This window comes from Cryptomeria japonica, chromosome 8 (assembly GCF_030272615.1).
Source record: "Cryptomeria japonica chromosome 8, Sugi_1.0, whole genome shotgun sequence".
Classification (NCBI taxonomy): domain Eukaryota; kingdom Viridiplantae; phylum Streptophyta; class Pinopsida; order Cupressales; family Cupressaceae; genus Cryptomeria; species Cryptomeria japonica.
In genome coordinates this window covers 429,280,280-429,292,514 of record NC_081412.1, presented here as the reverse complement: position 1 = coordinate 429,292,514, position 12,235 = coordinate 429,280,280, and the positions used below count along the sequence as shown (strand labels likewise).

The following is a 12,235-nucleotide window of genomic DNA, read 5'->3' as shown; positions in this document are numbered from 1 at the left end:
GAGGAGTCCCAAGAGGAGGTTAGAAGGGATACTGTTACTTCTCAACCGAAAAAGGCCAACACTTCGGGGGGAGAGGATTTAGCATATTGATATCACTAGATTAGAACCACATGACATACTTGATATTGTGTAGTGATACTTGTGGAATTGGAAGACATAGCTTTGGTCACACATGAGGTTGCAGAGTTGCCTTGTCAAATGGACATTGGTTTCGCTCCCTTAGTGGGAGGCTGAGAAGATTCTTGCGTTCATGCAAGTGGGGTGCGAGGGAGAGTTTTTTCGATGTTTCACATCTCATGGTTGGCTGAATGTGGAGACACCTGCCATGATGGCAGCATGCCATCTGGCGAGACCCACTATAGCTAGAAGGCATGGCCAAGTGCTGAGTGCAGTTCACAGCATAGAGGCATGTTTCACGGATGTCTTTTACAAATTGAGGCTGGTGACAACTTTTTTTGAGGAAGCTAGCGTGGCCAGGGAGAGTGCACTCCAACAGGCCGAGCATGCCGAGTTTGTTAATAAATAAATATTAGTCAGCTGAGAGTAGAAAATGTGGTAAAAGTTAGTAGGCTATTTGGTAAGCAAAACCATGTGAAGTAATTGTGTTATTAGTCCTTGACAAGTGGTTTGTTACTTGTCAGTTCTGACAGTTGGTAATCTTAACTAATTGAGGACTACTATATAGGTGCTCACTTTATGTGTCAAGGACCAATTGGCATTGTCATGTACACATTGTATATCAAGTTGAATGGAATAAATGGTCTATCTTTCTGCAAATTGTATTGTAATTGATACTCTATGTTTTGTAAGTTACATTCTCGTTTACTCTGTATGATAAGTAACATAACCTTACCCGAGTAAACAAAAATCATCTATAGCGTTTTCAAGTTGTAAATACTGTTTTAATAAAGCATCTTGAAATGTTCATGGAAGATTGATTAAATTCTTTTTATGATACAGATTTTTACTATATCCTTCCCTTGCATTGCTTCTTGGAATTGAGAAGCTTCGTCAGTGTTTTACTACATGGCTGCTTCTGGAGCAAGTTCTATTTCGGCGATACAAGTGGAAGGTATGTATGAATTAGTTGCTACATATGAAATAGGTTGTATCTATAGCAGTCCCACTCTTGTTTGTACTGCAGGATCAGGAAGAAGCTTTTGCACAATATGACAGTAATTACTAGTCTGGATTCCTGTATGATACTGATGAATAGATATTTGTACCTAGGAGTTCTTAATTTCTTAATCAGTTTAATGTCATGTTATGCTTAGATACTCTTCTCCTATCCTTAGAATTTATTCATCTTCCTAATCTCTTGAACTGCAGTGGAAATGTGTAGGTGAGATGTCTCAGCTTGGAGATATCACTCATGGGATAAATACTGACAAGAGCCCACAAACTGCTTTCAATCCAGCCAGCTTGCTACTCAATGGTGTAGGCTGGTCAATACCGCAGTCTCAGGCAAGCAAAATAAGCAAGTCTTCAATAACCAGACAGACACCAGATGACCGAGAAAGTGCTCATAATGAAGTGGCAGTGTCTTGTGGCAAATATGAACCTTGGTCTTGGTTACCTACTGCTGTTGACACCTGGGAAGGACCAGAGTTTCTAGGAAGACTTGGTGGCATGAAGGATGAGCACCCATGGAGATTAAAAGCATCAGTTCTTCATTCTGTGCGTGCACACCCTGGAGTTTTGAGGGCTGTGGCTGTTGAAGATGATGAATGTACAGTCTTCTCGGCAGGAACTGGACCAAGAGTGAGGGGTATAGTATACAAATGGCAGTTATCAACAATGGATTGCATGATAGGTTATACAGGCCACGAGGAGGTTAGTGATACAAAGTTAAAGAAGTTTAATCCGTTGGAAATGAGTGAACATTAGTGACATGTTAGCCAAATCTCACTATTATTATTTTGTTGAAGTCTGTTATAATAGAATTTAAACCTAGCTCAGGATGCCTGCAAAATTAACATTGGAAAGTTTTTGGTCGTTGTTTTGTAACCTGCATTGAAATAGTAAACTTGCTCATTTTATGGTTGTTGGTTCTTGTTTATTTTCATTTTTACTTTTCTTTTTGTTTTGTCATGGTTTACTGTTTAGTGATTGTTTACTATAGCATATTTCATATTTTCAGTACAGCTACAATTACCTTTGTAGTGTTTCTGACCATTGTTATTATTATTTTATAACTTCCACTTCGTTCTGCTTCTTTAGTGTGAGAACCTTGTCATTTTAAAAGGTCTTTAGATTCATAAACTGAACCTTTGATGCTGGTTCTTTTTCTGATACTAGCTTGTGCAGACTAGATTCTTGTTCATCCTTTGGCTCCCCTTCCTTGGCGCTATTAGTGGCTCATTTTGATTAGGAATATCTATCATTTATTTATGCTATTGCATAGGTTTAATTTTAGATATTCTATTTTTGCAATTTGTTTGTTGGAAATTTGGAATTACTTTTAACACTCTTACTAACTATTTTAAGTTGTCGTTTTGGTTTTCATTGACCTATATTGATCTTTCATGGACATTAATATAATTTTATCCCTTTGCTGCTGTTTTTTGAATTTTGGGAGCATATATTCTAAATGCTATTATGAAAGAAATTATTTCATTGAAGTTCAGAGTCTTCAGACATTTGTTACGAAGAGCAATCATTTTGCAGGAGGATTTTTTTTCTGCATGGAACATGATAAATTGGAAATCAAGTGATTAAGCAGGCCAGGAAATCAAGATGTACTATCATCTATCTCGCTAGTGTCACTGTCTCTTTCACGCATAGATCATCTTTTCTAAGCACATGTATTGGATGCCTAAGTAGCCACAACATCACAGACAAGAAATTAGTATTAGTTGTGTTAGACCTGATTAATATTCTGTCTGACCAAATGACATTTAATCTTAAGGTGCATGTTAAAAAGTAAAAACCCAACAATTTCCATGATTGGGTTTTCATGATCAACATTTCTTGTTTAATGATATTTTCTCTGGAACTTTTATTCGGGATCAAGATAAACTCATGCTCTCACCCTATGGTCCTTGAGATGCTGAGCTTTTAGTCACCAAACTCTCTCTGATCTGGCTCAGATCTTTTCAGACCTGAATTTTTCAGATGTAATGAATTAGCTTGATCTGATCTAGACATGTTCTAATTTTTATTTCTTTTCTAATTTTTCTGCAAAGATATATCCCAGATGACCTGCTTTGCTCAGCCCAACAGTTAAAATTTTACACTTGTTTGTCATAATATATTTACACAATTAATTTATTAGCCAGACATTACCAATTTTTTCTTGGATTTTAGAGTCTCAGATTGTTTTCCTTTCCATATTAATATGGATATTGGAACTTGGTGACCATGAAGTTTGAATTTTTATGCCATCTATCCATTTACGAACAACTGTTTGCTTGTTGCATTCATTGGGAATTAATTCTGCATAAGACCAGGCCCTAGAGACTGGTATAAAAAGTGATTCTCAATTTGGTGTTGGTCTTTGATTCATCTTTCAATGTATTTTGTGTTTGGGGTTGGAACAATAAGCTTGCTTGTTTTATCTACAAGCAAGTAGGACTAGCATATATGGCTTTGTTTTCTTGAAATGTACTACTATTATCATGTCTTCCAATGCTTATGTAAGTGTTTTTGGTTATGGTCTTTATGCTATGGTATGTGATCTTTGATGAATATGTGTACAGTTGTTTAACAGGATTAGCCATACGAGAATTGGAATTATGTGTTTCATTGATCATGATAGGAGTTGAGCTCTTGATGCATCAGTAAAATACGTGAGGAGTATGTATATAGCCGATAGGTTGATAAAGTAGAAAAAAGCTGTATATATAACCAAATTTGGAGCCACATGGCCAAACAAACAGTCACATTGGCAGCAGTGTTGCCACACGAAGCTGCCTAATCAATATGCTCCAAGTGAGTGCCTACTTCCCTTTGTTTGCCATAGCGCTGGTCGCGAATATGACTCCTCACTAGCCCTTAGGTGACTAGGCTGGGGAACAGTTTCATGGGACATTTGAATGAAACAAACAATTTTTTCAGTGAACCAAAACACGGATTGCTATTTGTTGCCACTAATCCAAATTTGCGGTCAGATCTGAGTCATGCCACACCTTCCTCTAGAAATCCTAAATCTCCTATATGGATAATGTAACATGCTAAAATGAAATAAGCATTTGAACATAAATGAAAGATGCTGAAACGAATATAGCCATTAACATGAACATTGCAACTTAACATATAAAGGAAGAGAGTTTTTTTTTTTTTTTTTTGAGATAACAATATCTGAAAGCAATTACATTGATCTAAACCAAACATAAACGTAAGATAAGAAAATAACTAAACATTGCTTTAAACAAAGAGAGAGGGTTTAGAAAGTACATTTCATCTGATGCTAACATTCTGAACTTCCTAACTTTATCAAGATACCAGTGAGGAGGGAAAGTATCATTAGGGACCGCAAACTTACTAGTCCCCCGTGCCATATCCAACTAGATTGGCTCGACCCTTCATAGGGAGGTAACAGGAAGTGGAACTTAATGCCATCTAAGACTTGGTGTTTAGGACCTACACATGCTAGTTGGCCATACTCTATGGGTGACCCCCAACTAGTATGACGCTCCTGCTAGAGGTGTATCTGGTACTAATGATTAGACGGTTGTATGCATTAAGCAACATCACCTTAGCCAAGGTTTAACATTGCAAGCACAAATTAACACTATGTCAAATGGGTTCAACTGAACTCATACAGGAACTAAGACCAAACCTATATTTAACATTCATTTGTTAATGGCTTTAGTAGTCTTAAAAGTTACTGTTTATTTCTTCTTATTTATTACTGCAAGATTTGTATCGATTCAACTAAATCCCTAGGATAGGAAAATATTTGGCATAAGAACTGCCAACTGTACATTCAACTCATAAGTATGGAATATAAGCCATGCCTGACATGTCTCTACTGTCCTGGCATCTTGAGAGTATTCTCACAATGGTGATGCTATCTGCATCGAAGTACAATGGTGCCCTTCTACCCACTACCTTCCTAGGCTAGGGTACTGTTGTCATTTTATGACACCCTTGGTTCATCAGTGAGAATCGATTAGAGATATGTTCCATGGACCAGCCCTGCCCTAGTTAATCAAGGATAAAAGCAGTAGAATCATGGTTTGAAGTGTTGCCTTGTCGGAAGTTCCTAGGCCCTCTTTTTCTCTTCCCCTCTGAAACTCTGGAACCCCAAGGTTCTGAAGTTCCTTGTCCTTTTTCTTCCTCTTTGAAACTCCGGAACCCCAAGGTTCCGAAGTTCCTTGACCTTTTTCTTCCCTCTTCGGAACTCCGGAACCCCGAGGTTCCGGAGTTCTTTCTTTTCTGCTCCCCTTTCCCGGAACTTCGGAACCCCGAGGTTCCGAAGTTCCTTTCCTTTGCCTTCCTCAGAACTCTGGAATCCTGAGGTTCCGAAGTTCCCTCTTGTCCCTTCTTCCTTCTTTTCTTCCGAAACTCCGGAACCTCGAGGTTCCAAAGTTCTCTTGCTCGCTTACTCTTCTTCTCTTCGGAACCCCGGAACCCCGAGGTTCGGAAGTTCCTTCCCCCTTTGCCTTCTCTCTAGTTCCTTTGGAACTCTGGAACCTCGAGGTTCCGAAGTTCCTTTCCTTCTCTTCCTCTCCTATCCCGGAACTCCGGAACCCCGAGGTTCCGAGGTTCTTCCCTTGTCTCCCCACTTCGGGAGTCCGAACTTCCTTCCGACTGGCAACACTTCCGGATGGTGTGATCGACACTCAAGGCTTTTAATGCTCCGACAATTTTGGTGACTTGTGCACTTTCTTTTGTGAAGCCACAAGGGTGCATTAAATGTTTTTGGCAGGATTTCCAACAAGGAGGTACGAGGCCATGTTTGGTGACTTATGTCATGTCTGACTTTGGAATGTTAGTCAATCTACCTTCTCAGGATTGCCCTTTGTGGGTATGGTTAGGTTGCTTGCATGTACAAGTCAAGTGCATGCACTTCCCTACACTTCCAGACTGACATGCAGGGGTCATGATCACCCTTACAACCATTTTTTCTATATAAAGGCTGTTAAGCCTCATTGTAAAGGGTTCTCTCCTTGCTGGCTTGAGCTATTCCATGCTCTCCCACTTCTCTTGTATTTATCTTGCATTTATGCAACTGTAAGTTTGGCCATTGGCCTTATAATTAATTAAAAATCACCATTCTTGCCTTCTTTCAACCTATGCATGCTGTGTATGTTTTCTTACCTTCACTACAGGTGTATGTCTTGTGGCTTTTCTCTCCATATATGTTGTGTTAACTTGTTTTCTGAGTGTGACTTGTGGGAATCCTTCTCCCCTCTTGACACTCAACAAATTCTAACCTCCATACATGCATTGGAGTCACTCATGCAACTGAAGTTTGTGCATCTCCTGGATGTTTCAGTTAATTCTTTGTGTCATCTCGGTGGGGAGATGAACAATCTCTTCTTGGTGCATCACTGTAATGTCCCCAACTTGGTTCAAGACATTTTAACCGTAATTAATTGATTTCCAATATATTTATGCCCAGAATTCATACAAGGGCATCTTCTAGAGGTAGTTTTCAATTCATAGAGTTGCCATTTGCAGGCCCTAGAAGGCAGAGAGGTAGACCTTCATTGTCGCCAGTCAGGGGTGTCAAGGTTGTAAACACTCCATCTTCCAGGTCTCGTTCTACTCCTCCATTGACAAGAACATTACTATCAAGGGCTCCCACCACTCATATCAATAGACCATTGTTTCACATGGCAAGAAATCAGGTTTTTGTTACCTTCAATGGAGGGAATCCCCTTATTTTGACTCAATGGAGTGACATACCAGTGGCTGCGTTGAAGAGTATACCATACTTCACTGGTGAAACAACTACTACCCCCATTGAGCATATTCAAGACATTGCAAACATCTGCTCCGTCCATAATATCACTCAGGATAATGTTGCTGTTAGATTCTTAGCCACATCTTTGAAAGGCAAAGCTTTGCAGTGGTATAGAGGGTTGCTGTCTAGCTCCATTCACAATTGGGACGAATTGGGGGAAAGGTTGTGCAACCATTTCGAAGACAAAAGTGACCAGCTATCACTTGTGGAGTAGTTGACTACGATCAAGAGGGCACCCCACGAGTTCATGGGAGATTTCAATTTCAGATTCCATAAGACATGGAATAGAATTCTTGCTCTAGTCAAGCCATCTCCAAATCATGCCTTGTATTATCTTAGAGCTCTCAACAACGATATAGCTGTCATGGTACAATCGATGGGCGGAGCCTCTCTACTGGGTGCATATGACATAGCCATAAGAGCAGAAATTTTTTTGATTCAGGCTGGGAAGATAGCTCCAAGGCCTCCAATGCCTCTCTTCCTAGAAGCTCCTACTCAACAAGCCACCTTGTCTCCTATCCCCATGGCTCCCGCAGGACAATCATCCACACCCTCCACATCCTCCAATGTGCTCCATGAGGTCAAGGCTCTACTGCAAAACTTTGGCAATGAATTAGTGGCACTAAAAAGGCAGCAAACTCAGTGTAGAAGACCTTACCAAGCACAAGGTTAGAATTATCAGCAAAATAGGCAACCCCTTCAAGGGCAAAACCAATGGAGCAATGCCAGGCCGTTGAATAGTGTGAACCCCACATCCGGAAGCAACTCAAAGGCGATAGTTCCAATGCAAAATAACCTCGCCCAAGAGCAGGATTGGTGTCAACCATGCAATCAGCCACACAACCAAAGTGCATGCCAAAATGGAGGGTTTGTCCAAACTTTAGTAGTGCAAGATGAGCCGACCACTTCTGGCTAGCAATATGACCCAAATCAGCCTAGTGTTGGCACTCAGACTCACTTGCAAGGCGACTCTACCTTTATCAATTGGCAAGAGGCAAAATTCCGTGGTTTGAACCAAACGGGTGGTGAGTCCATGCTGCTGTATGCAAGGTCAAAGAAGAGAGCCATGGAGGCTGCCTCACCTTCAACATCAGCTCAAGCTCCAACACCCAATGTAGCCATCCATGATACAAGCCAAAGTACCATGCAAGGGAACAAGAGGCAGGAGGAGACCCAAGTTGTCCAAAGAGAAAAGGCAGTTGACTGGGATAGTTGTCTTATCCAGTGGCAGTCTCATGCAGCGTAGTTGATGATGACTTCATACCAGAGATTGTGAGGGCAAATGGAGATATTTCCACCACTGAACCACCTTTAGAATGGAATGACGGAGACACTTGCATTGAGAGCTTTACCGGGACTGCTTTCTCAGTTTTGCTCTTTTTGACAGTTATGTCTCAAGAAGATCTATACACCTTTGGCAGTAAAAATGCTTCTTGATGGTTGTGATGAATCATGTTTAGGGCTTGCAACAGGGTGGCGACGGGGATGCACCATTTTGATAGGGCAATACATCTTTTCCAGTGGAACTTTAATGTTTTGACAACTCTGTTACAGTGGTAGGCATTGTTCAGGCCTGCAACAGGTCATAGTTGGTATGAAGCTTCTAGGTGTCTAGTTTATGCTGAGCATAAGTGACATTTACAGAGTTATGATAGTGAATTTAACCACTCTTATTAGCAATAGAAAAGATATTCTTTGTTCTCTTCCCACTGTGATGTAACTTAGCTCTGAGACATTGTCTCTGTTTCTCTCGACTGGGATTTCCTCCTGCTCTGCGACTGTAGTGTCTGAGTTTTTATTGGTTCTTTATCGTCAATTCAAAAAAATCAGTCCTGCTTGGGTGGTTGATGGTTTGCAGGAATGTAATGTTCTCATTTTCGGGTGAAAATAATTAATTAATTAATCATATTAAATGATTAATTTTAAGCCGTCAGACAAAAAATATTTTAAATGCCAACTTTAATTAATTATTTATAAAGTGACTTAGTGCTAAAATATTTAATATTTTAATTAAGTCACTTTTTTGGAGCAATAAGGATAAATTATTTTATAATGTGATTTTAATTAATTCTTTCCAAAAAGTTCCCGAAAAAGGTTATATAAAGAGGTTGGAGTTCATTTGTGAGACATTGAAGATTGAGAGCTTGTTATTTTTTCTCTGCAGAGATTTCTCAAGTTTGTGCTTGAGAGCAAACTTAACCGGCGGGATGGAAATCGCAAAGGTCTAGAGCTGAGGATGGAAACCCTCGTGCTTCTTGGAGTGATTCCACTCAGGGATTGACAGAGTGCTTAAGGTTGGGTGGGGACGGAAACCCTCGTTCATGGTGCATTGGTTCTTTTTATCACATTTGCAGTTCGGATTAATAGTGGTTTGAGTTGTCTATATGTGTGCTTATTTCTCCTTTGCTGATCGCTTATTTCAATAAATAATATCTCATATTGAAAGTGGCAAAGATATTGATTCATTAGTTTGGTGAGTATTTTGTTGAAGAAGTCAATCTTGTTGAACTAAGTTGCTGGTTCAGGTTCGAAGAACCGGTTCGCCGGTACGGCAAAATTTTGAAATGGGGTTTGGGTTTTGTTGATGTGTTTTTTATGACAGCGCCTAACACAGAATAAAGTTACCAATGGTCACTTCGCTCTCTCGATAAAATTTTAACCGTATGCTAAGATTGTGAAAAGTTCAAACGGCTAACTCCAAGGTTCCTTCATGCAACGAACGTGACTCAGTTGGCGGATGTGATTGCTGGTAATCTAAGGGGACTTAGGTTTGAATCATTCTTTCACTTCCTTGACGTGGCATGGAACTCCATCATCAGATATAGCAATTTGGTGATTCTTCTGCTTTGAACGAACTCAACTGGAATGAACAGGAATTTAAAGGGGAAAGGGTTTAGAAGGATCTAAATCTATTCCTAAGGGCAATGATATCAACAGTTAATGCTTTGGTGGACAAATTCCAAATAAACCAAGCTCTGCTTCGCTAAGTTTAACTACAACTCCGCAAGAACCGGTGCAATCTTCTGAGGATGATGAAGGATTTTCATATTGAGAAGGTGCATTTGAATACCCAACACGGCGCAATCCAAACGACTATTCACAATCGAACTTTGCACAATTTTGGTGGCTCAGGCTAACTTTACACTGCAACTTACAATCGGCAAGATGCAAAAAGTATGAACCATGGAAGTTCATCAAACACCATTACATTCTCCATTGAAATCAAAGCACTTTATCTAACAATTGAGAAAATAAAATTCTACTCTAAGTGAGGAAGGTGAAACCATGCAAGTTTTGAAAAAATAACTTAAGTGGACACCATTAGAGAACAATGTTTCACCATTATTTCCTCAAAAACTTATCGCAACAATTTCATACAAAGTCTCCCCTCTTGTTACAAATGAGGGGGTCACCCCTTTATATAGGCTTCAAGCCCTGCCTACATGCAAAACCCTAATTAGGGTTTCTCCCTAAAAGATTCCCCACACATGATGCAACAAGGTGGGAATCAACAATTAATAACCCATCATGCCGTTGTACAATTAATTCAAAAGTACCCAAAATAGCATCCATTGCGCATTAAATGTACCACCTCTTTCAAATTCGTCCAACATATGTTGAATATTCATCCATGCAAAAATCACCCCATTATGTCATAAATTCTCCATTTCCACATGCGGCGGCTGCATGCAAAAGGAATCTACCATAAATTCAACATGCAATGACTGGGTCGCCATTTGGTCAAATATTCCGATAATGAATGCGCCACCCTATGGCCATACGTTCTATAGATCCTCACCATGCAAGTGGACCCTGTCGTTGTATATCCGCTCCTACACATCTAGAATTATTGGAGAGGGAAAATTCGATTCAAAAAGAATTTTCTTGAAGTCTCTTTAACTTTCCTTGCTTGGAGAAGGCTTTCCATCAATTTTCACCATCTCCTATTTTTTAGTAATTTTCCACAAATTAGGGTTTGAAGTCCAGGAGGGAGAGAATTCTCTTACGAATCCAAATCGATAAAAAAATGGAAATTTGGATGTGATTTGATGCCCGAGAATGGATTTTTCAAAATTTTTCTCGGGGGGGAATTTTTAATTTAGTTCATCCCTGATTCCTTCCTTGCCCTAGAAATTTTTGTGTCTTAGACAAATTTCCTTAGTTTTCATGCTTGAGCATGGAATTCATCATTTCATCCTTGGCCATGGGAGTCTTCCGGTATCTTTTGAGCGTGAAATCATCTTGGAGTAGAAATTTCATCATCATTTAAACCTTCCTTTCCTGTCTTTGAACTTGGGCGTTGAACTGGCTTGATGAAGGAATTCATCCTTTACACATTTTCCAAAGCCTAGGCATTTTGGCGCCCTTTCATATACATGGGCGGAATTTCACATTGAAGGAGGAATTCATACTTTGTTTGAATTATCCATTATCCCTTGAATCTGGCGCCCTATGACCTCCTTGGGCAGATTTTTGAGTTGTCCAAGGAATTCATACATTTTACTATCTTCCATGACTTCTTGCTTTGGCACCCTTATCCTTGCCTAGGTGGATTTCTTCACAGGGCATGGAACTTACCCTTTTTCAAACTTTCCTTGAACACTTCATTCTGGTGCCCTCCTTCACTGCTAGGCGCAATTTTCCTGAAGGCAAGGATTTTTTTACTTTTTTAATGCTTTCTATGGATACCCTTGTTTGGTGCCATTCACCTGGCATGGGTGCAATTTCTTTATGAGGGAGGAATTCACCATTTCACATCTTTCCAAGGCAGGAGGGATTTGGCACCCCATTCAAAGCATGGGTGCTATTTGTTAGTTGCCAAGGAACTTCAACATTTTCTCCATTTCCAAGGCATCTTGAGTTTAGCGCCTTCCTCCAATCTAGGGTGCTATTTCACCTTTGGCATGGAATTCACTCTTTTTTCCATCTCTCCATGCACATCTCTTTTTGGTGCCCTTCCTTGTCTTCTGGTGGAAATTCTTCATAGGGGAGGAATTCATGATTTAGAGGATTTTCCTTCACTACCCCTCTTTAGCGCCCTCCTTGAGTGTTGGGCGGATTTTTGATGGTGAGGAGGAATTCACTATTTTTCCTTCCTTCCATGACACTTCAAATTTGGCGCCCTCTTGAATGCTTGGGCAGATTTTGGCCATGAAGGAGGAATCTTTGATTTTTATCCTTTCTCCATGAATATGTCATTTTAGCGCCCTCCTGATTGCTTGGGCGACATTTCTCTTAGGTGGAGGAATTTGATGTTTTCTACCAATTCAGGACATATATATATATATGCATATGAAATATAACATTTAAGTATAAGAAACG

General features: G+C 39.9%; 1 protein-coding gene across 3 annotated transcripts in view; it reads left to right on the top strand.

Annotated features, from left to right (window-relative positions):
- Positions 1–12,235, top strand: part of LOC131067848 (protein GFS12) — a 241,869-nt gene that overhangs the window by 144,153 nt on the left and 85,481 nt on the right. For all 3 annotated transcript variants that reach the window (XR_009111877.2, XM_058003020.2, XM_058003019.2), the window contains exons 11-12: positions 961–1,072; positions 1,330–1,833. Coding sequence is in view for 2 of the 3 variants with exons in the window: in XM_058003020.2 (XP_057859003.2) it covers positions 961–1,072; positions 1,330–1,833 (616 nt within the window). In the remaining variant the exon portion in view is untranslated. The remainder of the gene's footprint in view (positions 1–960; positions 1,073–1,329; positions 1,834–12,235) is intronic.